This window comes from Protomyctophum bolini (assembly GCF_963924005.1).
Source record: "Protomyctophum bolini genome assembly, chromosome: 20".
NCBI lineage: Eukaryota > Metazoa > Chordata > Actinopteri > Myctophiformes > Myctophidae > Protomyctophum > Protomyctophum bolini.
The window spans coordinates 25,168,109-25,195,552 of record NC_137881.1 but is presented as its reverse complement, the minus strand read 5'-3'; the positions used below and the strand labels follow the sequence as shown (position 1 = coordinate 25,195,552).

Genomic DNA, 27,444 nt, shown 5'->3' with positions numbered 1-27,444 from the left:
AATCCCTTGACTCCTTCAAAACCGCTCTCAAAGGGCACACGACATCGCCCCCCCCTTTTCCCCTCACTGTATAAGTTTCTTTTTTATGATGAATTCCTGTTCTGTTCTTTGACTATATAGAAGTGTCTATTTGTACGACTATAAATGTTTTGATGAATTGAACATGGTGGACCCTCTTGTAAACAAGTGTAATGCTTAATTGGGTCATCCACTCACAGTTAAGTCTTTGTATTGAGTTTGTGCTTGAAATGTACTGTAATTCTGCAAACTGTTAATACATATTTCAATCAATCAATCAATCAATCAATCAATCAATCAATCAATCAATCATTCACTCTTATTCTGAAGTCAACCGGAAACCATATATCTGCTAGCTCACACCCCGGAAGTAAACTGGAAAGCTTATATCTGCTGAAATAACGGAGCCGAAGTTTTATTATTATTTCTCCCTCCTTCCCTGATCCTCTTGTTTCTCCTTATCTCCTCCCCTCTTCTGTTCTCCGCGGTGACGTCAGAGGGCAGCGTGCACAGACAGTGCAGTGAGTCGTTCCTGTCGGTACCAAACAAACACAAGAACACCGAGGAAACTCATGAAAAGAATAACAACAGATATTACAAACTTTACTTTAACAGAATAACACCGACTGACCGATAGACAGACACGACAACTCACCGAATGACTCGTCGGGACGAAGTACAGTGGGTGGGTGTCGGCGTGAAATCTATCATCACAACATGAGCTAGGCAGGCTGGCTTAGTGTTATTATTGTCACTTTTCTCAACTCCATTTTACCCGACTGTCGGACGGAGGGATAAGGAAGGAACGGAGGAGGAGGGGAGGACAGATAGAGAGATAGAAAGAAAAGAAAGAAAGAGAGAGAAGAAGAGATGGCCGAAGCTCGGAGGACAGAGGACGAGGAGGAGAACATGAGAGACGCTCGGATGGATCAGGTGGTCAGGAGACAGCCCAGACCCAACTCTTCTGGAGGTGATCAACTCTTTATGATAAATGATCATGGTTTTATTGTAAACAGTTATGGTAAAATGTACTCAAATGAGTGTTTCAATACTGAAGTATCAATAGTGCAATATATACATACTCCCTTATTATTTTATGTAAAAGTAAGTACTCATTTTGCAGAATGCCCCATTTCAAGTTTTCAAATGTATAACAAATCTTTTGAAAATAGCAAATCTACAAGCTCACAAGGCTCACAAGATCAAGGGCTCACAAAGGCCCTGGAAAAGTATTTGGCTATGCATTGTTTTTGGCTATTGATTTTGTTAATAAAAACAATTTCCAAAACATGTATATATGGTAATATAACATTACTCTATAACATAATTAGTCTTTTGCCGAACAAGCTGGGTTATTGCACCGGACGTGACGAAAAAAACAGATCTACAAGCTAAAAGGAAAGGTTTTGGAAAAGTTTTGGAAATTCATTGGTAAACATGTGTGGGATCCCAGTAAAGATCGAGTCCCCCAGGGCTCTTTACTGAGTTTATTAGACTCATTCCCTCTACACCAAAACTCTTTCCTGAAAATAGTTTACAGGCTCACATCATGTTGGACGTGACACAGTGACACTTGTAGATCTTTGGTGAATGTTCTCCAAATAATATGGACGCAAGGGTTCAACAAGGGGATAAGTAAGTTAATATCTAACTTAATGTGTATTATACTTCGTTGACGGGTGTCACCCAGGGTTCTACGCTAGGTCAGCTCCTTTTTTCTCCCTCAGGCACTAGTCTCTAGTCTACACCACATCTCTTTGTAGAAAACAGCTGATCTGCAAGCTCACAACTTATTATAAGTAAAGCAAAAAATAAGTAAGTGAAGTTTGAAGGACGTTGTTTATTCAATTTGACCTATATTTCCTGCATATGATATACCAGTATGTGTTAAACACACGTGTGCTTCAAAACACTTGTAATTTTTTCATCGGGTGTTTTTAATTATATCAGCCGGCGGCCGCGAGGGAGGGTGTGTACACACCCTCCCTGTACGCACACTCACGTGTTGTGTCGTGTGCACCTGCTTGACCCCCACCCAGAGCGCGCGCACACACACACACACACACACACACACACACACACACACACACACACACACACACACACAGTACACACACATTCCAGGGTGACAGCAATGGTACATGGTAGTGCCAAGACTGAAACCCATTATTTTAATGTTCAACACTCTCTCTCTCTCTCTCTCTCTCTCTCTCTGTGTCTCTCTCTCTGTGTCTCCCAGTCTCTAACTATTCTCCATTTGTTTTCCCTCCCTGTCTGTTTTTCTTTCATGCTGCCTCACCCTCTCCCCTCCCTGTCTGTCCTTTGTACCATTATCTTTCCCTCTTTCTCACACTGCTCCATTCCCTTTGTGCGTGCGTGTGTGCGTGCGTGTGTGTATGCATGTGCACTGATTCTACTGAAAGGGTATAGGCTATAGATTCTGACAGAACATTGATGTTAGAGCCACATTAGTGCAGCTCCTGTTTGCTCTGTTTACTGTTTGCTCCTTTCTTTGGAGACTGTCATCCACAGTCACAGTGTGACTGACCTGTGCCTGTATCTGCCATACAAGTAAAAGTCCGCAATTCAAGATGTGCTTGAGTGAAAGTACAAAATGTATTTAAAGTGCCAAAAGTAGAAGTGCTCACTGTGCAGAATGTCCCGTTTCAAGTTTCAAATGTATAATAATCTTTTTGAAAATAGCAGATCTTGGTGTACAAGCTCGAGTTCTTTGCAAATGGCTGAAATGTATATAGGGCTGAAGTGTTTAATGTATGATTTGCAATTATAATCAAAGTAACTAGTAACTAAAGTTTTCAAATAAATGTACAGTAGTGCAGTAAAAGTATTTGCCTCTGAGATCATGACAGAGATGTAGTGGAGTAGAAGTAAAAACCTTGAACAAAAAACACTCCTTGGGCTAAAAACTCCCATAGACATCATGACAAATGAGGTCAGCACAATTGTGATGAGGTCAGCATATTTTGGGCTGTTTTTAGCCCAAGGAGTGCATTTTGTGCAAAACTAATGCTTGGAATGGATTCAGAATCATGAAAAACCCCTATAGTTTGACATGTCACATGCTACTTAAAGCAAAAGTAGCCATAGGATGTTAATGGTAGGGTGAGGTCACAATAAAGTGAATAAACCCCTATAAAACAAATTGCCCAATACTAACAGCCGGTCAGCAAGTGGATTCATTAATATATGTATATAGACAATATTTTAGGCCAATGAAAAAAACTATATACCTAATGTGTCGCATCGGATTTGATAGTAGTAGTGGCTCAGGAGGTAGAGTGGCTGCTTGCGAACCGGATGGTTCCCAGTCCAATCCCAGGCTCCCACAGAGTTAGTGTCGAAGTGTCCTTGAGCAAGACTTTGAACCCCCTAATTGCTCCCGATGTGCAGGTTAGTGCCTGCCTTGCATGGTTTCCTCCGCCATTGGTGTGTGAATGGTAAAGCACCTTGTATAAAGGCGCTATATAAATGTGCCATTTTATCACAACACATTGTGAGCTTGTAGATTGGCTATTTTCAAATGGCCGAAATGTTGAAGTGGTTAATGTAAGTTTTGTAATAATAATCAGAATCTTCAAAGTAACTAGTAACTAAAGCTGTCAAATAAATGTAGTGGAGTGTTGCTGTCGCCTCACAGGCACTGGGGACGCTGTGTCCCCTATAGGGTAGGTACCCTCACAAAAAACACGCAGTAATCCTGGTCTCCAAACCTCCCCTGGCCAGCCGGGGGCGCCTGATGGAGGGGAAAGGAACTGGTCGGAATAACGTGTTCCTTCTACGTGCTACGTCCGGCCGGTCAGGTGAAAAGAAGCAAACCTGGACTCCTCATGCATAGAAGGAAGCATGAGGTCAGTCCGCTCCCCCCCCCCAGGTTGGCAGAGGAAGCGTAGCGCCCAGGTTTACATTGGATAAGACACTGGGTGATTTATTGTAGTAAAAGTACAATGTTTGGATTTGAGATCATGTAGTGGAGTAGAAGTAAAAGTATTGGAAATACTCAAGTAAAGTACAAATACCTGAAACCTTTACTTATTAAGTACAGTACTTAAGTGCATGTAGGCTACTTTCCACCACTGGTGTTCCAAAACGTTAGTCTGGAGCCCTGCTATCAAACACCTTTGGAATGCATTGGTCTAATCACTCAACATCAGAGTCTGACCCAAATGCAAATGTCTCGTGTCTGAATAGAAGCACTGATACATTACTTGGCTACTGCCACTGTTTCTTGGACGGCTTTTTTCCCCACTTCTTGGAACATTGCTGCTGCAACTTGCTTTTGGCTACAAATATATAATGCTAATTAGAATCGTTTATAATTGTACTATGTATATTGTAATAATTGGCATTCTAGTAGAGCCGCTTAGCCCTACTTCGTTGTACCACATGTAGCTAAAAATGTAAATACGAGATCTACAAGCTCACAAAGTGCTGCATAATATACACATACTAGTGACACACTGGTGGTCATGTTCATTTTTGAGTCATGACATGCCCATAATAGTGGCGTGTCATGACTCATGAGTGACTCATGCACAATCTGCATTCAAAGATGTCCCTAGAAGCTTGAGTAACCAGTCAGGAAGTAGACAGGCAAATCGACCAATGACAAAGCCTCTAGGAAAATCTTTGAGTGCAGATTGCGGCCCCTAGATGTGTCACAGAGACACATTTTTGACATATTATTGCTTATAGAAGCTTTAAGTAAAACTATCAATACCGCAATGTAGAAATATTCTGTTAAAAGTAAAAGTCCAGAATTGAAAATGTGAAATACTCATTGTGCAGAAGTTTTCAAATGTATAAATATCTTTAAAAATAGCAGATCTACAAGCTCAGAATGTGTCTCATTGCGAGTTTGCACACTGGCTATTTTAAAATGGCCGAAATATATAGGGCTGAAGTGGTTAATGTATATGCTTTATTGGGTAATAATATTCAAAATCTACAATTACAAGTAACTAGTATCTAAAGTTTTCAAATGAATGGAGTAGAAGTACAATGGCTCAGGGGTAGAGCGGATGGGAACCGTGAGGTTCCCAGTTCGAACCCAGGCTCCCCCAGAGTTGGTGTCGTGTCGAAGTGTCCTTGAGCAAGACGATGAACTAATTGCTCCCAATGTGCAGGTTGTGTGAATGGGTGAATGTAATTCACAATCTGTGTAAAGCGCCTTGGATAAAAGCACTATATGTGCACCATTTATAATATTTGGATCTGAGATGTAGTGGAGTAAAAGTCTTGGAAATTGGAAATATGTAATAAGTAAGTGCAAATACCTCAATTATTTTTAAATAAATGTACTTAGTTACTTTACACCACTATAGACGGGTCCCTGCAGAAATGACTGCTGCACAGAACGCTAAAGAGGATGTCGACCTTCCACTTCAGACTGCTGGCAAATCCCATTTTGTTTGTGAAATCTGATCTACAGGACTGACTGTCCACACTCTTATTTGCCAAGTTATCAGATGGGATTTGTGTATTCAGACATCAATCAACTGCAGTGGTTGCTGTGGTAACGAGTCAACGACGACGTGTGGAAATATATTGGCCCTCGCCATCGCCAAAGTTGCCCACCCCTGATCCAGACCGAGACACACGTTCAGAAATCGGACTTGAATCACATTTCAGACCACCTAACTGTGTCAGGCATTCCGTCAGACTATAGTTGATCAGTGATTTCTTTAATTGGTCATATCTACCCTTTGCATTTTTTCGATTGCGAGGCCAAAAACACAATTTAATCGTTAATCACAATTATTCGTGTCACAATTAATCGGCAACTTGAATTTGTAATAGTGACTGTGTGTGTGTGTGTGTGTGTTAGAGAATGTGTAGGGGGAAGGTAAAACTTGAGTGTGTGTGTGATGCCAGCAGTGTTGCCAGATTGTGTGAGAGAAATAAGCAACCAGGTCTACAAAAGCGAGCGCAATAGATGCAGCTATGCTATTTGAAAATAGCTGATCTATAAGCTCACAACACCACAATGTGATGTTTTGTGAACATTAGATCAGCTATCTGCAAAAAATATATATATAATATAATAAAGAATCTTGGAAATTTTAAACGACACAAATCTGGTACGGGGGTCCCTGGCACAAATATATATTTTTTAGATATATAAATACATTAATCTGGGTGTGAGAATCATTGGTTTAAACAATTAGAAACAAGCCCAAAAAACCGAAACCCCAATATTTACAAGCAACTTCACAGAAAAAAGAAGCCCAAAGTTAGACATGGCAACACTGGATGCCAGCTGGAGAAACATCTGGATGTTGTAGGGAAAAAAAGAAAAGAGAAAAAAAAGGAAGGAAAAACTGTTGATGACTGCAGCAGAACTCTACACCGACCAATCAGAAGGTCACTTCCTGGATGACCTCATCCCAAACGACCAATGGCAGCCAGGGAAAAACCTAGGAAGAGCTGTGTCCAGTTGGCGTTTGAGAGGAAAGAGAATGGAAATAGTTTGAAGCAGTTCAGGAAAGAGAGAGAGACAGACGGAAAGACAGAGACTGAGAGAGAGAGAGAGAGAGAGAGGGGAAAACAGGACAGTGACAGAGGAGTGCAGAAGTCAAATGCTCACGTTTAATGTTGGTTGTGCAGAGTTTTTACTGGAGGTAAGAAGAACTACTAACTCAGCACTCTGCTTAAACCTACTCCTGTTCTTTGTGCTCTCTCTGTCTTTCTCTCTCTGTCTTTCTCTCTCTCACTCTCTGTATGAGTATGAAGATGTGTGTGTGTGATGATCATCAGACTTGATGTCACTGCGTAGATATTAGTCTGAACTTCAAACGGGCGGTTACAAATTGATTCAATTTTTTTTGCTGATGGTTGTGAGCTTGTAGATGTAATGGGCTGTTTTGGGGCTAATGTCCCCATCCTAGTTTAATGTTGTTGTGAAAAACAGTCTGTTTCTGTGTCTTGTCTTGACTGACTGTCTGTCTGTCTGTCCGTCTGTAGGTCGTCCAGACAGACACAAACCAGAGCACCGATACAGGTAAGACACACTGCACTCTTCCTCTCATTGTCTTTATCACCCCCCCCCCCCCACACACACACACACACACACACACACACACACACATCCCTCCACCCTTTCTCCACACACTCCCTCACCCCCTGCTGTTTCATTTGCATCACCTGGTGAAGCTGTGGCCACCATCTGTGGGTGGAGTTGGCTTTGTGTGGTCATAGATGCCATGCAGGAAAAGTGTGCGTTTGGTTTGTGTGGTGTTTTATTTAATTTTTTTGGGGACCAGGGAGGTGTGTTTGATTTGATTCACCCCGCTTGTCATGACGGCGGTGCCTTTAGTTCAGTCTACTTTGGCAAAGGTGCAATTGATTTATTTCACCTTTGCCATTCTGCAGGGGTGTGTGTGTGTGTGTGTGTGTGTGTGTGTGTGTGTGTGTGTGTGTGACGTGTGTGTGTGTGTCCTTTGAGCAATGCAGACCCAATCCAAGATTCAATGGGACTTTATTGTCATAAGAAAACATACGTTTACATCGCCAAAATATCTGTCTAGGGCTGTCACGATTACACATTTAAGTTTAGTTGACGATGAATTGTCACACAAGTAATTGCAATTAACGTTTTTTGGCATTGAACATTATGAAAATAAATTACATTTCTGTTTGGCTTTTAGGCTTCGTAAATAAAAAACGGGACAGATATGACAAATAACTGAAACATACCAAGAAATTACAGGCATTTTATATATCTTTTATACTACTACTAAAAGTAAGTGGTGCACCCTGGGTGCGTTCCTGCGGGTCTGGAAATTCCGGGGTTCCCCCGGGGGGTCCCCGGAACATAAAGACCCCCAGGAACTCGCCCAGGGGGGCGGGCCGGTTCCGGCGAGCCGGGCCGGTTCCGGCGAGCCGCCCGCGTCCAAAACGGTTGAGAAATGACAGTTACCATGTGGGGGTACCCAGGGGGTCCCTCTACTCTACTGTACTGTACTGTACTGTACTGATACACCTGAAAACCAACCAAATGCAATTTCCGTGCTCAGATACAGGTAGCCAGCCAGCCAGCCAGCCAGCCACCCAGGCACACACAAAGCTACTTAAGGAAGTTGTGCACCACTTCAAAATAGCGGAAATAGCTGATCTGCTATTTCTCTCTCTCTCTCTCTCTCTCTCTCTCTGTATCTATCTCCGTAAACTAAAAGTGTGGTATTATTTTTTTGGTGGTGCAGTTGCTGAGGTCAGCTTAATGTTGCTGGGACTTCTTCCCCTCACTGACACACTCCTGAAAGTATTCACAGTGCTGGCTGGTTCCCGTAGCAACACACCAGAGAAGGAAAGAGTTTTGGAGACAGAGACAGAGAGAGAGAGAGAGAGAAGAGAAGAGAGTCAAAGACACACATAGAAGAAACCATAAACATGACTAATGAACCCAGAGATTTAAAATAACTGGACTGAGCTGTGTGTGTGTGTGTGTGTGTGTGTGTGTGTGTGTGTGTGTGTGTGTGCGTGTGTGTGTGTGTGTGTGTGTGTGTGTGTGTGTGAGAGACTCAAAGGAAAAGTGGTTTTATTTTTTACTTATCAATAGTGCCAACTGCCAATGTAGAAACACGTTTACAAGTAGCCTAAAAGTCTGGTAATCAAAATGTACTTATAAGAAAAATAGGAAACATTCAGGATTAGACATTCATATTTGTTTTGAAGGGTTTGGTGTTCAAATTGTCCCTGTATTATTCGTAGTTGTGCAGCCAGCAGTGTCGCGCACAAAAAAGTTGCTCCATCTACAAGCTGCCAACGTAGTGGTGAGCTTATGGATCTGATATTTTACAGCTACTTTTGAATGCCGTCCTGATAGTGTATGTCGATGTCCTTACTATAGTGTGTGTGTGTGTGTGTGTGTGTGTGTGTGTCTGTGGGGAGTGAGTCATTCTTGTCTGCTCATAGTTAGAACTTTGTAAGTGAAAACAGACAAACCGCTGTGCTCTTGAGCAACATGAAAGTAGAAAATCCTCTGCTTGGGGTCCGTTGTTCTGAGATAATGAGCCAAGCAGCGACGCGTTACTGTTTTACAACAATGGAGACGACAATGTCACACAGACAGACACACACACACACACACACACACACACACACACACACACACACAGCAGTTTTGCACACTTGTGGGGCTCTTTGCAATGCATTCACTGCTACAGTGTTGATTTTCATTTAGTTGTAGTCACCTGAAATGTTTTGGTGTTAGTCTAGTTTTAGTCGACTAAATGTCATACGATTTTTGTCGCCAAAAATGTATTTTGGCGGGCCTCGATGCCGTCGCAATGACAGATTTTACACTTGCTGGATTACCAGCCTAGGTGTCTGGTGGACCGTGGCCCAGGCTTATATTGCGATTCTAATTACCGTATATAGAGGGTATGCGTGTGACATCATCTTCATACCCGGCCTTGACAGCCCAGCCCATACATCCATACGTCCGTCCGTCCGTCCGTCCGTCCGTCCGATAATTGGCAGTCGCCAGCCATAATAAAGTCCTTTACCCGTGATCTGTATCCTGAAGCGCTTGTTGAGTTTTCCCAAGTTTGCGCATCTTCTATTGTTTGTGTTCAAGAATTTCTTGTTAAATGTGAACTCAAATGTTCAATGTTAAATGTGTGTGTGTGCACGTGCAATCCGTGCATGTGTGTGTCACACACACACACGCTGTGTTAAAGGGAAGTCCCATAGCTTTTGGCTGGAAGGTCGTTTGAACTCGTTTCCTGTCTTATCTGCCCTCTAGCTATCTCCAGTTTCCTCGGACAGGACATGGAGCCCTGCTTTGTGTGCGTGTGTGTGTGTGTGCGCGTGTGCGACGTGCGCGTGTGTGTGGATTTCAGACAGATGGGATGCGTTAAGGCACCCCTCTGTTGTATTAGTCATAGTGTTTTATGATGTTTAAAAAACATCAGCTAGTCTTTGGTATTCCTTTTTTTTTAGGTATTTATAAAATGTTGTCCAACTCCAAACAGTAGAAAAAACGATTCTAATTAATAACTCTCTTTGTCAAGAGGTAGAGCCAGACCAATGATGCTTTTCAAAAGGTTTCAAACATTTCCAAAAATAGCCAAACTACGAGCGTTGTAGATCGACTATTTTCGAATACGGCTAAAGTGGTTGAATACAAATCCAGTTATTAGTTACCCCAGCTACTAGAAAGTATCTGGGGACTGGGGTACAGGCAACCTACCTCGAATCCTATCCTATCCTAACCATAACCACAAGCACGGGAGCAGTGCATGTTCGAGCACTAGTCCGACCGTTGTTGCTGCATGTCGGACTAATGCTCCGTCGGAATTACCATCGTGTCCCAGTATCTGCCCACCACCGCGGAGTCTAGGGCCTCATACATATGAAACACCATCAGACTAATAGGGTACTACAGCAGGGTACCTGCTCTTGCATTTAGTGTACATATAATGTTCATGTTTCAACTTGAAAACGGAACGGGACGGTGCTAAAAAGAGGCCAGGGCTCTTTACAGTTTCATGTTCGTCACATGAACCTCCTGACTCCTTGATGTGTGTCATACAGTTAGAGTTACCGGATGGGAATATATAACAGTAAATGTACCATTTACAGTACATATACAGTAGAGTTTATGTGACCATGTGACTCGGATCACGCTGAGATGGAAAGGTCACAGCTTCAACCTCGGCTCATGTGTCTCTGTGGATTAGACGAGGTCAGAACGAACAATTGCATTATATGGTCAACACACATTATATGGTCACATAATCTCATTTAGAACCATTCACTGTGCTTTACTTTCAGTGTCCAGAGACCTGAAGAGACCCAAAACATTGAAGACAAATTACTATGTTTGAGCAATGTACTTTTATTCAGGTCCACATTTGTAACTGTGTTGATGACTGGCTTTCAACCGAACCGTGTCTGTATGGAAAACGAGATGGAGAGAGAGAGAGAGGAGATGACGGAGGTGAAGAAGTGGTGACTAATCTTTTCCCTTTTCTCTCCCGTCCCTCTCCAGCCAGGGCCCGCTGTCCTCCATCAGAGCTGCCATCAAAAGGAGTGAGTATTCACACAACATGTCATAACAACATCATAAACTACATTGATCCAGAATGCGTGCGGCAGCTTGCCTGGTCTACAACCAGAGTAGAAAACTCTGATGCTGGCCTTCAAAGCAACCAGAGAAATGGCACCCCCGTGTCTTGCAAGTCTGATCGCACCCTACAAACCCTCTCAGATCAGCCGACGCAGGGAAGCTGGAAGTACATTCATTAAAGAAACGCCGGGACAACGCTCCACACGTCCCAAACTCTTCTCCCTTCTGGCTCCAAAACTATGGAAGTGCTTCCCATTACAATCAGAACTGCAGCCTCACTCCCAATCTTCCGGCCGTAGTCTGAAAACCCACCTCTTCAGACTCTATCTTAGCCTGTAGCACTTGCCCTAGCCTCGACGACCTTACAGGCATACATGCAAAGGCTCAACTTATGTAATTTAGATAGCATTTTATGTAGACATATAGCACTCTATACTGTATATGCATTTTCGCAGTTTCATTATATAGATATTCCACGGTTCTTAGCTTACGTATGATTCTTTAAAAAATCTAAAAGTTAGATCAGATGTGTCTGCCCAAGGATCTCAGGCAACACACCTGCTCATATCTAATAAAATCTAGACGTCGTGCCTGAAAAGTAATAAATAAAATCAATCAATTTGTTTATTATTAATTTAATCATTTTAGTTTTGGTTAAAATGCTGCTGCTGCGTTCAGATTTAACCGGAGAATTCTATCTCACCCGTCTGTCTTTCTGTCTGTCTTTCTGCCTGTCTGTCTGTCTGTCTTTCTGTCTGTTAGCTTCCACAAGGTCCACCTCTCTGAGTGAGACGAGCAGAGAGAGAGACAGAAGGTAAGAGACCTGCTATGGAGGAACACGAGAGCAGTGTTGATTTTGTCGACTAATACTATGACAAAAAAGTTCGTCGACTACCTTTTTTCACTGAACAGTATAGTCTATGCATGCTCGCGCATGCATAGACTATACTGTTATAATTACGACCTTCTCTGGCTCTTTTCTTTTCTTTTTCAGCTGTCCGTTGTGCTGATCAGACATCCGAGGCTCGGATCTGATTTCTGATATTTCACGGCATCGCGATTGAAATATTAACGTTTCTGATAGCTAGTGTGAGCTAATGCTAAACATTAGCCTTTTCTTCTCCTCTCATTTGCCGAGATGGGAAAACGGAAGTGCTTGAGTAGTAACCTCCCCAATTCCGGCCCGTGCAAGCTAACTACCACTTGTGGCCAGCAGTCTTAAGTGTTAAGTAAATGTACTTAGTTACTTTCCACCACTGGTCATTATTTTGCACTCCCAGATAAGCGGAGCTCTCTCTCTCTCTCTCTCTCTCCTATATACAGCTTTTGTATGTCTTTGTGGCAACACAAACATTAAATGCTATTGACAATGAAGGGAAAATGTACGTTCTATGTAGACGAGCAAATTGGCTAACCAATCGCACAAATTCAGTTGATGTATAATGATAAGAGCGCCCCTCACTTCACACGGGTGTGGTTTTTCTCTACATTTCTATAATGATTATGTGAGGTGACTTCCTGTTGTCCCTGTGCGGTGACTTCCTGTTGACCCCTGTTGCGTTGCCAGGCGACCAGAGATCACCATCCTGTCGGCGGAGCCTCTGGCCTTCAGTTCCGGGTTCCCAGGAGCCTCTGGGGGCATCCCTCCCGCCCCTCCCCCCAGCGCACTGATCTGGGGCCCAACCATCCCTCCCTCGTCCCTACAGGTAGGTGTCTGTCTGTCTGTCTGTCTGTCTGTCTGTCTGTCTGTCTGTCTGTCTGTCTGTCTGTCTGTCTGTCAGTCTGCCTGCAGACTTCTCTAAATGTAATTGTCGTCATGTGGCAGCCAAGTGTACTATGGACTTTTAATGTTTGTCCTGTTCATGCCCCCCCCCCCCCAAAAAAAAAAGAATCAGCAAGCCCACAGAATCTAGCATACCCCCACCCCTGTGACGTCATGCGGCAGCCAAGTCTATGGACTTTACGTTTGCTTTAAGCATGCCCATGTATAAAGTAAACGCAAACAAAGGCGCCCCTCACTTCAAACTTGATTTTTATGTATTTATTTTCTTTATTATCTCACTGTTTACTCTCCCTCTGTCTCTCTCTCTCTCTCTCTCTGCCTCTCTCTCTCTCTCGGTCTCTCCCTGTCTGTCTCTGCCTCTCTCTCTGTCTGTCTCTGCCTCTCTCTCTCTCTCTCTCTCTCTCTCTCTCTCTCTCTCTCTCTCTCTCTCTCTCTCTCTCTCTCTCTCTCTCCCCCCAGCCTCCTCCATCCTATGAGGAGGTGATCAGGGAGAAGTCACAGGAGCAGGTTCTCCTTCCTCCTCCCTCCTCCTCCTCCTCCTCCTCATCTCCCTCTTCCTCCAAGACCACCATCGCCACGCAGACGGACACAGGCTCCGCCCCCAAACTCCGCCCCGCCCCCCGTAAGAACCACACTTTACATCAGTTCACTTCATGGCTGCAACTATCCAGTATTTTCTTAGGGAATATTTTGTTGATTATTTTGCTGGGAAATGAGCAAATAACAAATAATACACGTTAGTTACTCAAGAAACAAACTAAGAATTGGCATAAACCAAAGAAACAGAACTCGACCTACTCACGAAGGACTAAAGACAAACAAACTCACAGAACTTACTGTAATACCGCCAAACATTCACAATCCCTGATTGGCCGAGGCAGTCACCAACATACGCAGCCGAAAACAGTACTTGCGCTCTGCTCACGCAAGTAATTATTGATTGGTGATTATTTTTTTATGCGCAGCTTTGTGTCTGTGCTCTGTGCATTTGTACCATGGAAATGATTTGCTTGGGCGTGGAATGTGATGTATTTAGATGATTAGAGCGTGTGATTTTTGTAATCATCATACTATCATCATACTAAAATTCAGCGAATGTCTGTCTGTCTGTCTGTCTGAATGTCCCTGACAGCGCTTTATCTCAACATTGCCTGGCCCAATCACTCCCACTTTTCACACACAGGCATGGACCATAATTACATGGAGGTCTTAATGGAGCTCTTTTTCAGATTTGACACATTAATGATTTATAATGAATTTATTAGTGGATTAAAAAATGCAAAAATGGGTATTGTACTGTCTATATCACATGAATATGAATGCAAAGTAGCGGTCCATGTGTGGACAGGCTACCTGTCGCCGTTGTGCATGGTGAGATGTGTGCAAACCGTGTAGTTTATCAGGAGAAGAATACCAAAGGATGCAAGATTTATCAGTGAATTAAAAACACACCGGGCGCAGTACCCCCCCACGGCCACAAGAGGGGGGGCAAATATCTCACAACGGGTAAGGGCTAGTCAATTAAATCGATTATTATTTGACTGTGTGCGTGTGTGTGTGTGTGTGTGTGTGTGTGTGTGTGTAGTCAAACCAGTGAAACCTGCCCGTCCGTCCTTACCCTGCACTCCCGAACCGTCTCACGTTGATGACATCACCGCCTCCGCAGGCCAATCATCGCTCAGCTCGCCGTCCGACTCTCTGGGAGCAAGCGCACACGCTGCTGAGGCTGAACGCACTCTACACACACACTCCTCGACGCACACACACTCGTCGACACACACGCACCCGTCCACCAACGCACCTCTGTCCTCGACCTCCGGCGCGCAGACCGACCAATGGGAGCCCTTCTTTGCAACGACCCCTCCCACTGACCCTACCCCGAGGCCGCGCCCCCGCTCTAAGCCCGGCCTGCGACCGATTGGCCGCCGCGAGGTCAACGTTCAGACCCTGGTGAAACTCCGCGACGACGGCCTGGCCACGCTCGCCGCCCGCAAGGGAAGTGACATCAGCACACAGGAAGCGAGTCAGCAGCAGGGGCGGTACCTGCGCGAGCTGCTGGACGCGTTCAGCTCCGACGACTGGGGCTTCCCCGACCAGCACAGCGACGACGACGGCGGCGGCGGCGGGAGCGGGCTCAGCCAATCGGACAGCGGCGAGGAGGACGAGGAGGAAATGGGAACTCTGAAAGCCAGAATCCTGGCCTTCGAACAACAACAGCAGCAGCAGTCTGCCGACGTCGGCTGTGGAGACGCTAACCACGGCGATGGTGGTGCCGCTAGCGAGGGTAGCGAGGAAGTCGCGACACCCCCTAAGAGACCGGAACCCCGGCCGCGCGGCCCACGACTCTCCCAGGGGCCACTTCCGACCAAACCAGCCCCTCCCTCCGTCGCCCCCAAACCCAAACCCTCCTCCTGCAAAGGATTATGGGAAGAGGGAGGTTCGCCGGCGTCGGTGGACCGCTCGGGTGTCTCGGAGACCCCGGAAACGAGCGACGCCAGCACTTTAAATCTCGACTCGGCGCCACACCAACCCCCAACGGACTCGGCTTGTTCTGGTGCCCCAAATCCAGAGGCCGTTTTGGAACGTGAACCGCCTCAAACCGGCGAAGGCCCCTCTGTCCTCCCCCCAAAACCACCACCGGCACCTCCCAGTGAAACCCTGTCCCCCGGCGTCCCCCCATCCCCGTTCCCCGCCCCCAGACCCCCTCCACCCAGCCCCGGTCCCCGCCCCAAGACCCCCTCCACCACCCCCGCCCCAAGCAACGACAACAGCTCCAACCTCTCCACGACCACCGCGACAAGCCACAGACCCCCGCCCAGACCGACGGTCGCTCCCAGGGCCGGTGGCGGCACGCTGAACCGGGAAAAGAGCACCGTGGCTGGGCCCGTCTCTCCGGCTACGCCCCCTCCTAGACCCCCCTCCTCGGTGGAGGTGGGCGCTGACGCGGGTGACGGAGCAGAGACGCCGGGTTCAAACGCCGAGACCACGCACAACACGTCCAACATCCAAACTGGTGAGCTGTGTTATGATTGATTGATTGATTGATTGATTGATTAACAATATGCAGAATAGGTCAATTTCAAACGAAATCACAACTCAATACAAAAACTGTTACTGTGGACGATACCATGATAAAGCATTACACTTGTTTACAACCGTCTTCAATTCATTCAAATTCAACATTTAGTGACGTACAAGTTCTATAATAAAAGAAAACAGGAAATCATTATAAAGGAAGTAAAAAGAGTTTCGAAAGGAGTCAAGGGATTCACAGGTCTTAAAATGGCCAGATTACTAAGTGGGCGGGGTCTCAGTAATGTCTGGGGCAGTGTACTGTAAAACACTGGTCACGACTCGAGTATAAACTAAATCCCATTGTCTTTTGTGAGTGAGTACTTTTTCAACCATTGGGTGTTATCAGTTTTGATGTTGATTTGCACACGCTCTGTACACTCCCCCTATCATTCAGCTTGAATAAACTCTGTAGTGTACGACCTGGGCTGGATCAATGTTTGAACAAGGTGTGTTGTTGGTGATACAACTGAGATACAGTGCTTGAACAAACACCCAGAGAGGAAGTTTGACTTCTGTGATAAGATAAATCCAACAGCCCTTTATAGCATTATTTGTTATTCTATCACAATAATAAATTATTCATGAATGACTCGGAGTTTAATGAAAAGCTAAGATACTACGTTTATTGATACTGTGATAAAAATAAAGCCTTGAGTGTATATATATATATATATATATATATATATATAATATATACCGGTGTGTGTGTGTGTGTGTGTGTGTGTGTGTGTGTGTGTGTGTGTGTGTGTGTGTGTGTGTGTGTGTGTGTGTGTGTGTGTGTGTGTGTATATATATATATGGGACTGCAGGGAACAGAGACGGACAATTTACTGCATCAAATTATAAGTTGTATTTGTTGTTTCTGTTAAATCAGTGCTTTTTTGTTTTGTTGCTTGTTTGTTGTAGTGAAAACAGGAAGTGGGAGACCAGTACTTCCTGTCAAACCACCAGCACTGACCTTGCCACGCAGAGCCAGTGGTGAGAGAGAGAGAGAGAGAGAGAGAGAGAGAGAGAGAGAGAGAGAGAGAGTGTGTGTGTGTGTTTACAATGAAACAGGACAATAGAGGACTTGAGGAGAGATGTGTGTGTGTGAGAGGGAGAGAAACATGGCATGTTTGTGCAAGAACAACACAAATGGCACTGTTTCGTGTGTGTCATACGCACAGACACACTGTAATTCTACTGTACATCATTCATGTACGTGTGCTGTGTGACTCTCTTTTGTTTGGGTCAGAAGATGTGTGTGTGTGTGCGTGCGTGCGATTTCATGTGTTTTTCAGTGTCTAGGCTGTGCATAATAATTATCCACATAACTCTTGTGGTATGTGTGGGTGTTTCACATGCTGACACATGAAAACACACGCATATACATTACACACACACACACACACACACACACACACACACACACACACACACACACAGAGAGAGAGAGAGCGAGCAGTGCATAAATACAGCACATGACGTTCTGTTGTTATTGTGAATAAACACGTTTCTTCATCATGGAGAACATTTACTTTAAGACTGAAGGCATCAACCAAACTATTAAATATTAATGGCAGACTACGCCTTTTCACTGGATTTAATTTGACACACATTAATAAATCTGACATTTATTCCTGCTGCACAGCATTTCATAATAGCATCACATACTGTAGACTTTGATCCACATGGATTTAAGAGATTGCTCTCAAAGGTGCTGACATATCTCAGACAGTCTACAAAATAACATGTCTGGATATTATCTTTCATGCAAACCGACGTAGATTTCTTTGCGTAAGCCGACAGAGATTTGCCAACGCATTTTAACTCGCGCACATCGGGAGGTGTTGTATATCAACTCTTGTAATTTCAGCAGATCTACAAGCTCACAAGTTGTCCCGGTACTGGTAGCTGGTACTCGGGCCGATACCACCCTCAAGTACTCTTACTCGGTACTCGAAACCGGGCCCGATACTCTGACCCGAGTACCAAAACATCCAATTGACACTAGGCTGAACGGAGCAAGTCTGACCCAACACTGCAGCAAATCGCCAATCGAGGGGGTACTCAACAAAAAATTACGAGTACTAAAAATGAAGTACTTGTATGGTCCAGGCACCTTGGCTGGTAATCCAGTCTGGCAGTGTGCCGCGGGTTCGACTCCCGATCCCGACGGCCTTTACTACATGTCTTCCCCCCATCTCTCTCCCCATTTCCTGTCAGCCTACTGTCTGTCCCTCCATAAAAAATATAAAATAAAGGCGAAAGAAAAAAACCCCATTAAAATAATTAATAATTAAGTACTTGTACTCGTACTCAGCCTGAAAAAAATGGTATCGGGACCACTCGAGTGTCGTGATGCGATGCATTGTGAGCTTGCAGGTTGGCAATTGTAGCAATACTGTAGGTCTTAAAGTGTTCATAAATACCATTTTAAATTGTGCCTTTTGTCCTACACCCACAGCTCCATCGCTGGCTCCCAAGCCGTCTGGACCCCCTCCAGACCCTGTGTCACCCAAACCCCCACCTCCCACCCAGACCGGACCACCACCGCCCAAACCCCCAGCGGGGCCCACGAAACCACCGAGCCCCACGTCGTCTACCCCGGCACCCTCCAAACCCCCCGCACCGCCCACCGCGCCCCAGAGGAAGACTCCTGCCGTGGCCCAGAGCAAGGCCACCGCGGAGCCCTCTCTCCCTCCACGGTGAGCTGCCTGGAACAGACCGCCTTATCGGTGTTGATTTCATCCACTTTAAAACTATGACAATTTTTTTTTCGTCGACTACCTTTTTTCACTGGTGGACACTAAATGAAAACTAAGCTATGATGGTTAAGACTAGGGACTAGTGGACAAGAGATCCAGTATAAGTCATTTTACACTTGGTTGCAAAAAAAATATTATTTAGGAAAAGTTATGGAAGGGGAACCTTCTCAGAGCTTCACGGGCAAAGATAATAGACTTAAAAATCTCAAAATGTGTCAGAAAGACCTCACTGCAATTGTTAACCAGTTGGGCTGTTCATACCGCCTGCGTAGCGCCGCAGCCGGCTCCTCCTGTTCAGTGATCATTTTGGCATTTTCTTCGATGCTTTTGCGTCCAGCTCACGGGTACGGGGACCGGCGGCACTGAACTAAACACTGGCGGTTAACACTGTTATTATGAAAATCAGAGCGCACTTTTTCCGCCCCAACAACGTCACATAATGTAACCCATTTAGACCTGAAAACAGATCTTCAGATGTCTTCTAAATCATGACGGTTTTCTGAAAACCCCATGTTTCTATATCGGTGATTCTCAAACTATTTCATGTCAAGGACCCCAAAGGTTATATGTAATTGGCCGCCGATCCCCATCTGAAAATATGTTGTTCCAGGGACCCCCCCCCAGAAACAAAGAATTGAGTTAAAAACGTTAAATAATTTATATTTTAAAAGATTTGCGCCACATTTTCACAATTTCAGATCTTGTAATGGGTTAACGCATAATGGTATTGGTATTGGAATGGTATTGAAAGTCAACTGAATGCCAATTATACTGTATATTTCACGCTGCTGGTACTATATTGGTTATATATGGATATTGTGTCTTCTTCTATGTGACCGTTTTCCTTGTTTCTTTCCTTCTCCATTTTATTTAGCCTCTTCTTGAAACTGTAAAAACGTGTGATGTGACAGTAAAGTTGAATCTCTCTCTCTCCTCGCCCCAGGCCAGCGGCGGCTAAGTTCCTCCCACTTCGCCCTCCACCAATCAAAAACATTCCGAGCCGGCCGCCCCCTCCCACCGTCACTTCCACTTCCTCGTCTGCAACCAATCCGGCCCCTCTCTCCAATTTAAGCTCCACGCCTCCTCCCTCGTCGGCCAAACAGCCGTCGCCTCCTCCCGTCAAGGAGAGCCCCGCCCCTTCCCCCACACCATCTAGTCAGACACCTGCTACCTCCAAGGATAGATCCGCCCCTTCTCCCACACCGTCCAGTCAGACGCCTGCTCCCTCCAAGGATAGATCCGCCCCTTCTCCCACACCGTCCAGTCAGACACCTGCTCCCTCCAAGGATAGATCCGCCCCTTCTCCCACACCGTCCAGTCAGACACCTGCTCCCTCCAAGGATAGATCCGCCCCTTCTCCCACACCGTCCAGTCAGACGCCTGCTCCCTCCAAGGACAGATCCGCCCCTTCTCCCACTACGGCCAATCAGACGCAGGGTCAAAATACGTTGAAAAGAGGCCCCCCTCTGCCGCCCCGACCCAAACCTGGACACGCCCTTTATAATAGCTATGGGGTATGTATGTCTGCAGGCACACGCATACACACATACAGTACGGCATTTACACACACACACACACACACACACACACACACACACACACACACACACACACACACACACATAATAACCTTCCAAATAAAAGCTTAACTCATACTCTCTTTATTGGGAACAATCGGTTTGAGGGAAAGGAAGTTCCAGATTGAGGGTTCCGGCCTGATGACTACTAAACAATGAGTAGAACATGACGTAACAATTACCATCCACTCCCCACCGGATCACACGGCAATTTAGTAACACAGACCAGGCTTTCCTAAAAGCCTGGTGGCGTGAGGTTAACCAAAATATAAACTGTAAAAAGTGTGTGTGTGTGTGTGTGTGTGTGTGTGTGTGTGTGTGTGTGTGTGTGTGTGTGTGTGTGTGTGTGTGTGTGTGTGTGTGTGTGTGTGTGTGTGTGTGTGTGTGTGTGTGTGTGTGTGTGTGTGTGTGCATGCGTGCGTGTTTCTAGATTGGGTATGAATGTTTCTGTACATGTATATTTGTTGTAGAAACCTTGTATCTTCATGTTTCTATTTTTTTAAATAAATACTGAACCAATGAAAAGTATTAAACTGGAATTAGCCCCTCACTCATGTCCTTCCCCAACCCATCCTTGTCCAATAGGCACGTTAGCAGCGAAGAAAGCTTGACCTGCATAGCAACCATTGCTAAACTATTTGGATTGGCATTGGACAATTGCTTTTTGGGGTGGGATTTAGTGAAGGGCTAATTCCTTCCTAGCCGTTTTTTTTTTACACAATATTATGTTGATAATATGTATATTGACCAAAAAGAATTAACAAAAGGGTAGGCGCTCACTAGGCGGGGACTAACGTCAGCTCACGTAGAACTGGAAGAGTTGCAGCAACAACAACACTCCATGGACTAACCTTTCATATCATCTAGAACAGATGTAAACAAAAAACTAAAACGAATTGCGCGATTGAATAAGAGTCCTAGCGTTTGATCCGCTGTAAATCCGCTAATTCGGTATGGAACCGAAATGACGAACAAGAGTGACTAAATAACTACATTGGAACACATTTTGTCCATTCCCTGAAAAGTATGTGTTTTCGACATATGCAAGGTACATTATGTTTGGATGAATAATTGATAATTAATTGATTGTTAATTCATGTTTTGGACTCATGTTTTAGAAACAGGAAGTCCTGGTTGTGCTGGACGATCCAAGCCCCGCCCTGTCGTCGGAGCCTATCCTGAGTGAGGGGAGTGGTCAGAACGCGGTCACCCCACCCGTTGACCAATCACAGTGTCTCCTAGACCTGGAAATCCAACCAGACGACCCGGCTCCTCCCGAGCAGAAGGACCAATCGAAAATGGCCCCTGAGAGCCTCAGCCTATCGGAGTCTCAGGTATCTCGTTATGTCGTCGTGAGATCAGAGTAATATTATTACAAAACACACTAACCACTTCAGCATTATATATATTTTGATTCCAATACTTTTTGTCTGTCTGTCCTTGCTTTGATACACCTGTTGCGCCTCCCAGCAGTGTTGATTTTGACATCAAATTTTGATTTTAGTTTTAGTCATAGTCTCTTGAATAGTTTTCATTTTGTTTTAGTCACATTTTAGTCACCTGGAATGTTTTAGTGTTAGTCTAGTTTGACTAAATCTACAGTTGATTTAGTCTACTAAAATGTATTTTGGCAGGCCTTGATGCCGCCGTAATGACTGATTTTACACTTGCTGAAGATAGCAGATCTGCTTGTAGATCTGCAATCTGCAAATTTTAGTCAAATTTTTATTTGTTGACAAAATTATATTTAGTCTTAGTTTTAGTGAAAAAAGGTAGTCACCAACACTGCCTCCCAGATGACAACAGGTGGAACCGGTGACGGTTCTATTGCGTAAGATCCTTCACAATGTTCCTCGATTCACATCAGAATATCACGGTATACACAATGGGAGAAGGGTGGGGCCGAGAAAGGCCTTTATTAGCCCTTTGCTAAATCCCACAAGCTAAATCCCACAAGCGATTGTCCAATGCCAATCCAAATAGTCTAGCAACTGTTGCTATGCAGGTCATGCTTTCGCCACCTCATAGCTGTCAATGTTATTTTGCATGGCTGTGTTGTTGAATACATAGGCAGCTTAACGTCAGGAAAGTTACACGACTGACCCACCCAGGTGATGGCAATAATTCTAATGACCGTAGTCTTACCATGCAACATGAAAACTCCTGTCGGGTAGTCTCCCTCTGTCATTTCCTCGTATTTCTAGTTTATTTAAATAATGTCATGCAAATTTGTCCAGTGCATAGCCTACTGCAGGCCTGGTTGACTAGATTTAGAAGGCATGTTGATGCTCTTGCTACTGAAATGAGCGATTATTTATATGGAGAAATCCCGTCATTTAACATGCATTGCCCTGTCTCTTTCAATGTGGGGGTGAAGAGTGTATGCTGGAGAGCAAACTAATTCAGTTTGCTGAGAGGCGATGAGATGGGCCATTGTCTATTGTCTGACACACTCCGCTCGGCAGATGTGTTTATGGGGTTTTATTAAAGAAACATACAGTATGTGCATTCTATGTGCTGCTTTCAATGGCCTTTATCTCCAAATCGACGCTATGAATGTCGTTTCTGGTCAAAACAAGGTTTTTCAACGGCCGACAGCCGGCGAGGTAATACTCGTGGTCAGGTCTTTCTGCACCCAGTGAGAGAACAACAACCGGTCAAGACACCACAGTTACGGATATTTGGCTCTTCAAAATAAGGGTTGAAGGGGAAAAAATCTTTGCAATGCGCGATAAATAAATACATTAATCCCGGCAGAGATTGTGTTAAGAAGATATTGGATTGGCAATACAATGTTTTAACAGAGTAATAGAGTGCAGTAATTGACCTGAACTGAATGTGTCTTAAATTAAATGTACATTATGCCAGCTAATCAGAAACAATACAAGCATAAATGGTATTATAATAACATACCATCTGTTGCATTGCAATTCAACTTTTTCTGTTTCAGTCCATCCTTCCCGAACATCCTGCTGGACAAAAACAACCACCTGTCACTACACCTGAGAGGTAACACACACACACACACACACACACACACACACACACACACACAAGTTATTAGTGCAGCCGCGCCCGGCAACCGCCGAAACCGTCCCGAAAATTAAGATCTTACCACCCATGCCAAAGCACCAGCGCTCACCCAGCAGTCTGCTGTCACCCAGGCGGATGCGTGCACGCTTCTCACCCTCAGGCGTCTTACTGGTGGTGTGTGTGTGTGTGTGTGTGTCCCAGCGGTCCCAGGTGTGTCGCCAAGTTCGACTACGAGGGCGAGGAAGACGACGAGCTCACCTTCTCTCAGGGGGATGTCATCGCTCTCCTGCAGCTGATTGGCCAGGAGTGGGCGCGAGGCCAGATCCACGGGCGAATAGGAATCTTCCCCCTCAACTTCACCGAGGTGGTGGAGCCCCTCCCACTGCAAGCGCCGTCGCCGGGAGACACGACCAATGACACGCCGGCACGGGGAGACACGACCAATGACACGCCGGCACGGGGAGAGGCTGGTGAGAATAGACACACACACACACACGCACGCGCGCTGATTACTATATTATTAGCTTTATATGTGTAAAGGAGGTTGATTTAAACCAGGGGTGCCCACACTTTTTTGACTGGGGAGCCCACCAAAAAAATCTATCAAGTCACCTTATATCAAGTTTTCTTTAATATTTGCATTATATCTTTTATGTGATCTATACCTTTGTGATCTACTTTTGGTCACCCCTGATTTAAATCAACAAGGCCATCGTCTCTTTCATCTGTATGTCACAAAAATGTCAATCTTTGTCCACTTGTCACTAAATGTTGTCTCTTTCTGTCTGAAACAGGGCCTGCTGTATGTCAGGACAAAACATCTGAGGTGAGGACAGCATGTCTAATCAAATTTACTTGGCTTTTAGGATGGAATATCCCGTTTAGAACTTGGAAGTTGGATATTAAGTCACAAACACCCTTTGTGCGTGCGTGGCGCGGCGTGTGCGTGCTTGCGTGCGTGCGTGCGTGCGTGCGTGCTTGAAATCTGAAGAAAGCAGACCTACTGTGTTTGGCCTCTTTAATCGCTTCATGTCCTGACTCGTAATTAGGTATGGAGCTCGATAACCGATACCTGATCAAATCCGATAACAAGCTTATTGAGTTCCCGTTATCAATAAGCTTTGGGCTTATCAAGCCTGTTATCGAGCATAGCGCCCCATGACGTCATGTTCAAACAATCATGGCAAGAGGCGATCAAGAAATAAATGTAATCATCCATGCTGGCACAAACATGTCAGTCTAAAAGTGTATTGATACCTGCCAACCAGCGCTGCCAGGGTAAACAAAATAACACTTTTAAGTTTAACAGTTTCTTTAATATTATACTATTGGTAAAAAGGTCAATTGCCTGTTAGGAATGTACTGTATTTGAAGGCCCTAGTAAAAGATACTGGTTCTGTTCAGAATTTATTGTCTCCTGTCTTTCCACAAAATAATAGAAATTGCTCGATAGATAAGAACCCGACTCAATAACCAACTTCCAAGTTAAACCCTTGTGATAGGATATAGATATCATGTTTAAGTTTGACATTGTGTATGTGTGTGTCCGTGTGTCCGTGTGTCCGTGTGTGTGTGTGTGTGTGTGTGTGTGTGTGTGTGTGTGTCCGTGTCCATGCGCGTGTGTGTGTGCCCTTCCAGATAGAGGAGAGGGCCATAGCGCTCTTTGACTTCCCCGGGCAGGCTGCGGGTGACCTGTCCTTCCACAAGGGGGCAGTGATCAACGTGGTTGAGCACATCGACGCAGAGTGGAGGAGAGGCAGGTTGGATGGGAAGGAGGGGGTGTATCCTGTGGCCTTCACACAACCCTACACCGGTAATACATAGCGTACTGTAGCTTTAATACAACCCATAGAGTACTGCTGTATGTTGCTCTCGGCTCCTCTGAAAGCAAATGAACCCATTTTGGACTGAGAACAGATTCTACAGAATGTCTTCTGAATCATGACAGTTTTCTGAAAAACATTCCATGTCAGTGGTTCTCAAAGTATTTCATGTCCCCTAGAATGATTATGTGTTTGGCCACCGACCCCCGTCTGAAAATATGTAGTTCCAGCCAGGAACCCCCGGAAGCAAAACATTTGAGTTAAAAACGTTCACTCTGAAAGGATATATATTCAAAGATTTGCGCCACATTTTCACGATTTTTCTAAAATAGCAGATCTACAAGCTCGTAGCGCAGCGCTATGAGCTTGTAGATCTGTGTACATTTTTCCTTAGCTAAAGCATAACATAATGCTTAAAACACCAAAAGGGGTTTCCCAATTCCCATCCTGAATGGGTTAATCTTTGGGAGAACAATTTCTGCACCAGTGTGGAGCAGATGAGGCTGGAATTTGAGTGTTGGAATTTGGCTAAGGTGAGTGCTAGTGACTAATTCTTGTGCCAGTTGCCGTGCGACCCCCTCCCCCCTCCCCATGGTGTGACAAATCTGCCGTCTGGAATTGCGTGAATGACGTTGGTGACTTTACCTCCATTTCATATACCTTGACTACTGAAAAACAATATTGACCCCTGCCTAACAAGCACTTCCTCTTCCTGTTTCCAGCTCAGCCAATAGTGGAACAGCAGTCGGAGGTCGGAGGCGTGGCCAAGGCCCTGTTTGACTTCACAGCAGAGTGTGACGATGAGCTGACTCTGAAGGTAAACTAGGTGTGTGTGGGAGTAGTTCAGTACAGTATACCTATAACAATAACAGTATAGTTGCACCGCTCAGTTCACACAGGTGTCTGCTTTTTTTTGCCTGTAATCACATGCCCAATTGCCCAATAATAAGGACGCCAGGTTAAACTCTTTTATTTTCAAAGCTCCATAACTCGGAATCTACGAGTGCTGTCCTTGGTGATCGTCAGCCATCCAAAGTTCGGATGTCATTTGTGACTTTGTCTCGCATTGCTCCCGACATGTAAACGTTTGTGTGGCGACAGGTAAACAGTGTGCGCTAATGCTAATGATAGCAAATGGTTACAGTGAGTGTGTGTGCATGGGGCTACCGCGGGGAGGAAACCGATTATCTTAAAGTGGACGCAGGCGGTGCACAGCTTAACTACATTTATGCTACCAGATAGCAGCAAAGAAAGAATGAAGTGTGTCTGTGACTTTTATTAATGTTTATCCAATAAAAAGTGTCAATAAGAGCTTGTGACTAAATTGCTACATTTGCAAGAACTGTGCTGCTGCTGCTGCTGCTGAATTAGTTACTTTTCACCGAAAGCAGACTATCAAATTTGGGTGACTGACTGTCGTAAACGATATTGAGGCACCTCCCCAACAATATCGCAGAGACGGTTTGTTTATTTTTGGACCACAATGATTATATGAGACCACTCTAAGATGACCCAATGGTATTCCCCATAGAGAAATTACTTGCGCAAACCTTCAATCACGTTATATCATTCCCAGCTGCGTTATTCTGTAGCAGAACTGGGGCAATTGCATTGCAATTTCTTTGTTTGCAATTCAAGTGAACAACTGATAGATCTCATTATGTCTCCATACCACCTTCTCTCTCTTTCTCTCTCTCGCTATTGCTCTCTCTTGCTCTCTCTCTCTCTCCCCCTGTCCCCTCAGGTGGGGGACGTCTTAACAGAGGTGGAGACTGTGGACGAGAAGTGGATCATGGGAACTGTAGGCGGGAGGCGTGGCATCGTCCCTAAGAACTACATTTCTCTACTATAAGGAAGTAGCCTGAAAACTCCACCCACCCCAACTCAACACAAACTGAACCGGTACTGACCAAATATGGGCAAGCATGGATGTCACCACAGTCACCGGAGGACACAGTGTAGTGCATTGGTTTTTAACATGGGGTTCCGGGGACCAAATGGACCCTTACAGGCCTGTAACTCTGAGTGTACAAATGGAACCAAATTTGGTTCCATTTGTTACACTCAAAAGAGTAATTTGGACCTCTGGTGGTCCCTGGGCTTGAGTACCAGCGGTCTAGGGCTCACGATGGGGTGTCTGGCTCGTGTCTGTGACTCGGTGTACTTTTCGTTTCATCAGAGGCGATGTTTACTCGGAGAGAGAGAGAGAAACGGGAAAGGCTTCCATTTATGAACAGGAAAGCCCTGCAGTGAAGAAAGAGGATTGTTGGAATTCAATGTCTATTAAAGGACATGAAAA

At 44.9% G+C, this 27,444-nt stretch overlaps 1 protein-coding gene across 1 annotated transcript; it reads left to right on the top strand.

The window, feature by feature from the left end:
* The first annotated feature begins 519 nt into the window (after positions 1–519).
* LOC308335686 (uncharacterized protein) lies at positions 520–27,028 on the top strand. Its single transcript, XM_080792819.1, has 17 exons — positions 520–988; positions 7,000–7,036; positions 11,030–11,070; positions 11,870–11,921; positions 12,675–12,813; positions 13,350–13,512; positions 14,476–15,903; positions 16,872–16,943; positions 18,412–18,652; positions 19,656–20,226; positions 21,408–21,623; positions 23,240–23,298; positions 23,524–23,792; positions 24,117–24,148; positions 24,961–25,135; positions 25,868–25,962; positions 26,890–27,028. The coding sequence occupies exons 1-17, from the start codon at positions 889–891 to the stop codon at positions 26,995–26,997; spliced, it is 3,798 nt and encodes a 1,265-aa protein (XP_080648945.1). The 5' UTR covers positions 520–888; the 3' UTR covers positions 26,998–27,028.
* The last annotated feature ends 416 nt before the right edge of the window (positions 27,029–27,444 follow it).

Excerpts from the sequence above, each read along its gene's own strand:
- LOC308335686 (XM_080792819.1), top strand. The coding sequence starts at position 889 with ATGGCCGAAGCTCGGAGGACAGAGGACGAGGAGGAGAACATGAGAGAC. Across the intron at positions 11,071-11,869 it reads CAGAGCTGCCATCAAAAGGA|CTTCCACAAGGTCCACCTCT; the intron begins GTGAGTATTCAC and ends TCTGTCTGTTAG. Across the intron at positions 15,904-16,871 it reads CACGTCCAACATCCAAACTG|TGAAAACAGGAAGTGGGAGA; the intron begins GTGAGCTGTGTT and ends TGTTTGTTGTAG.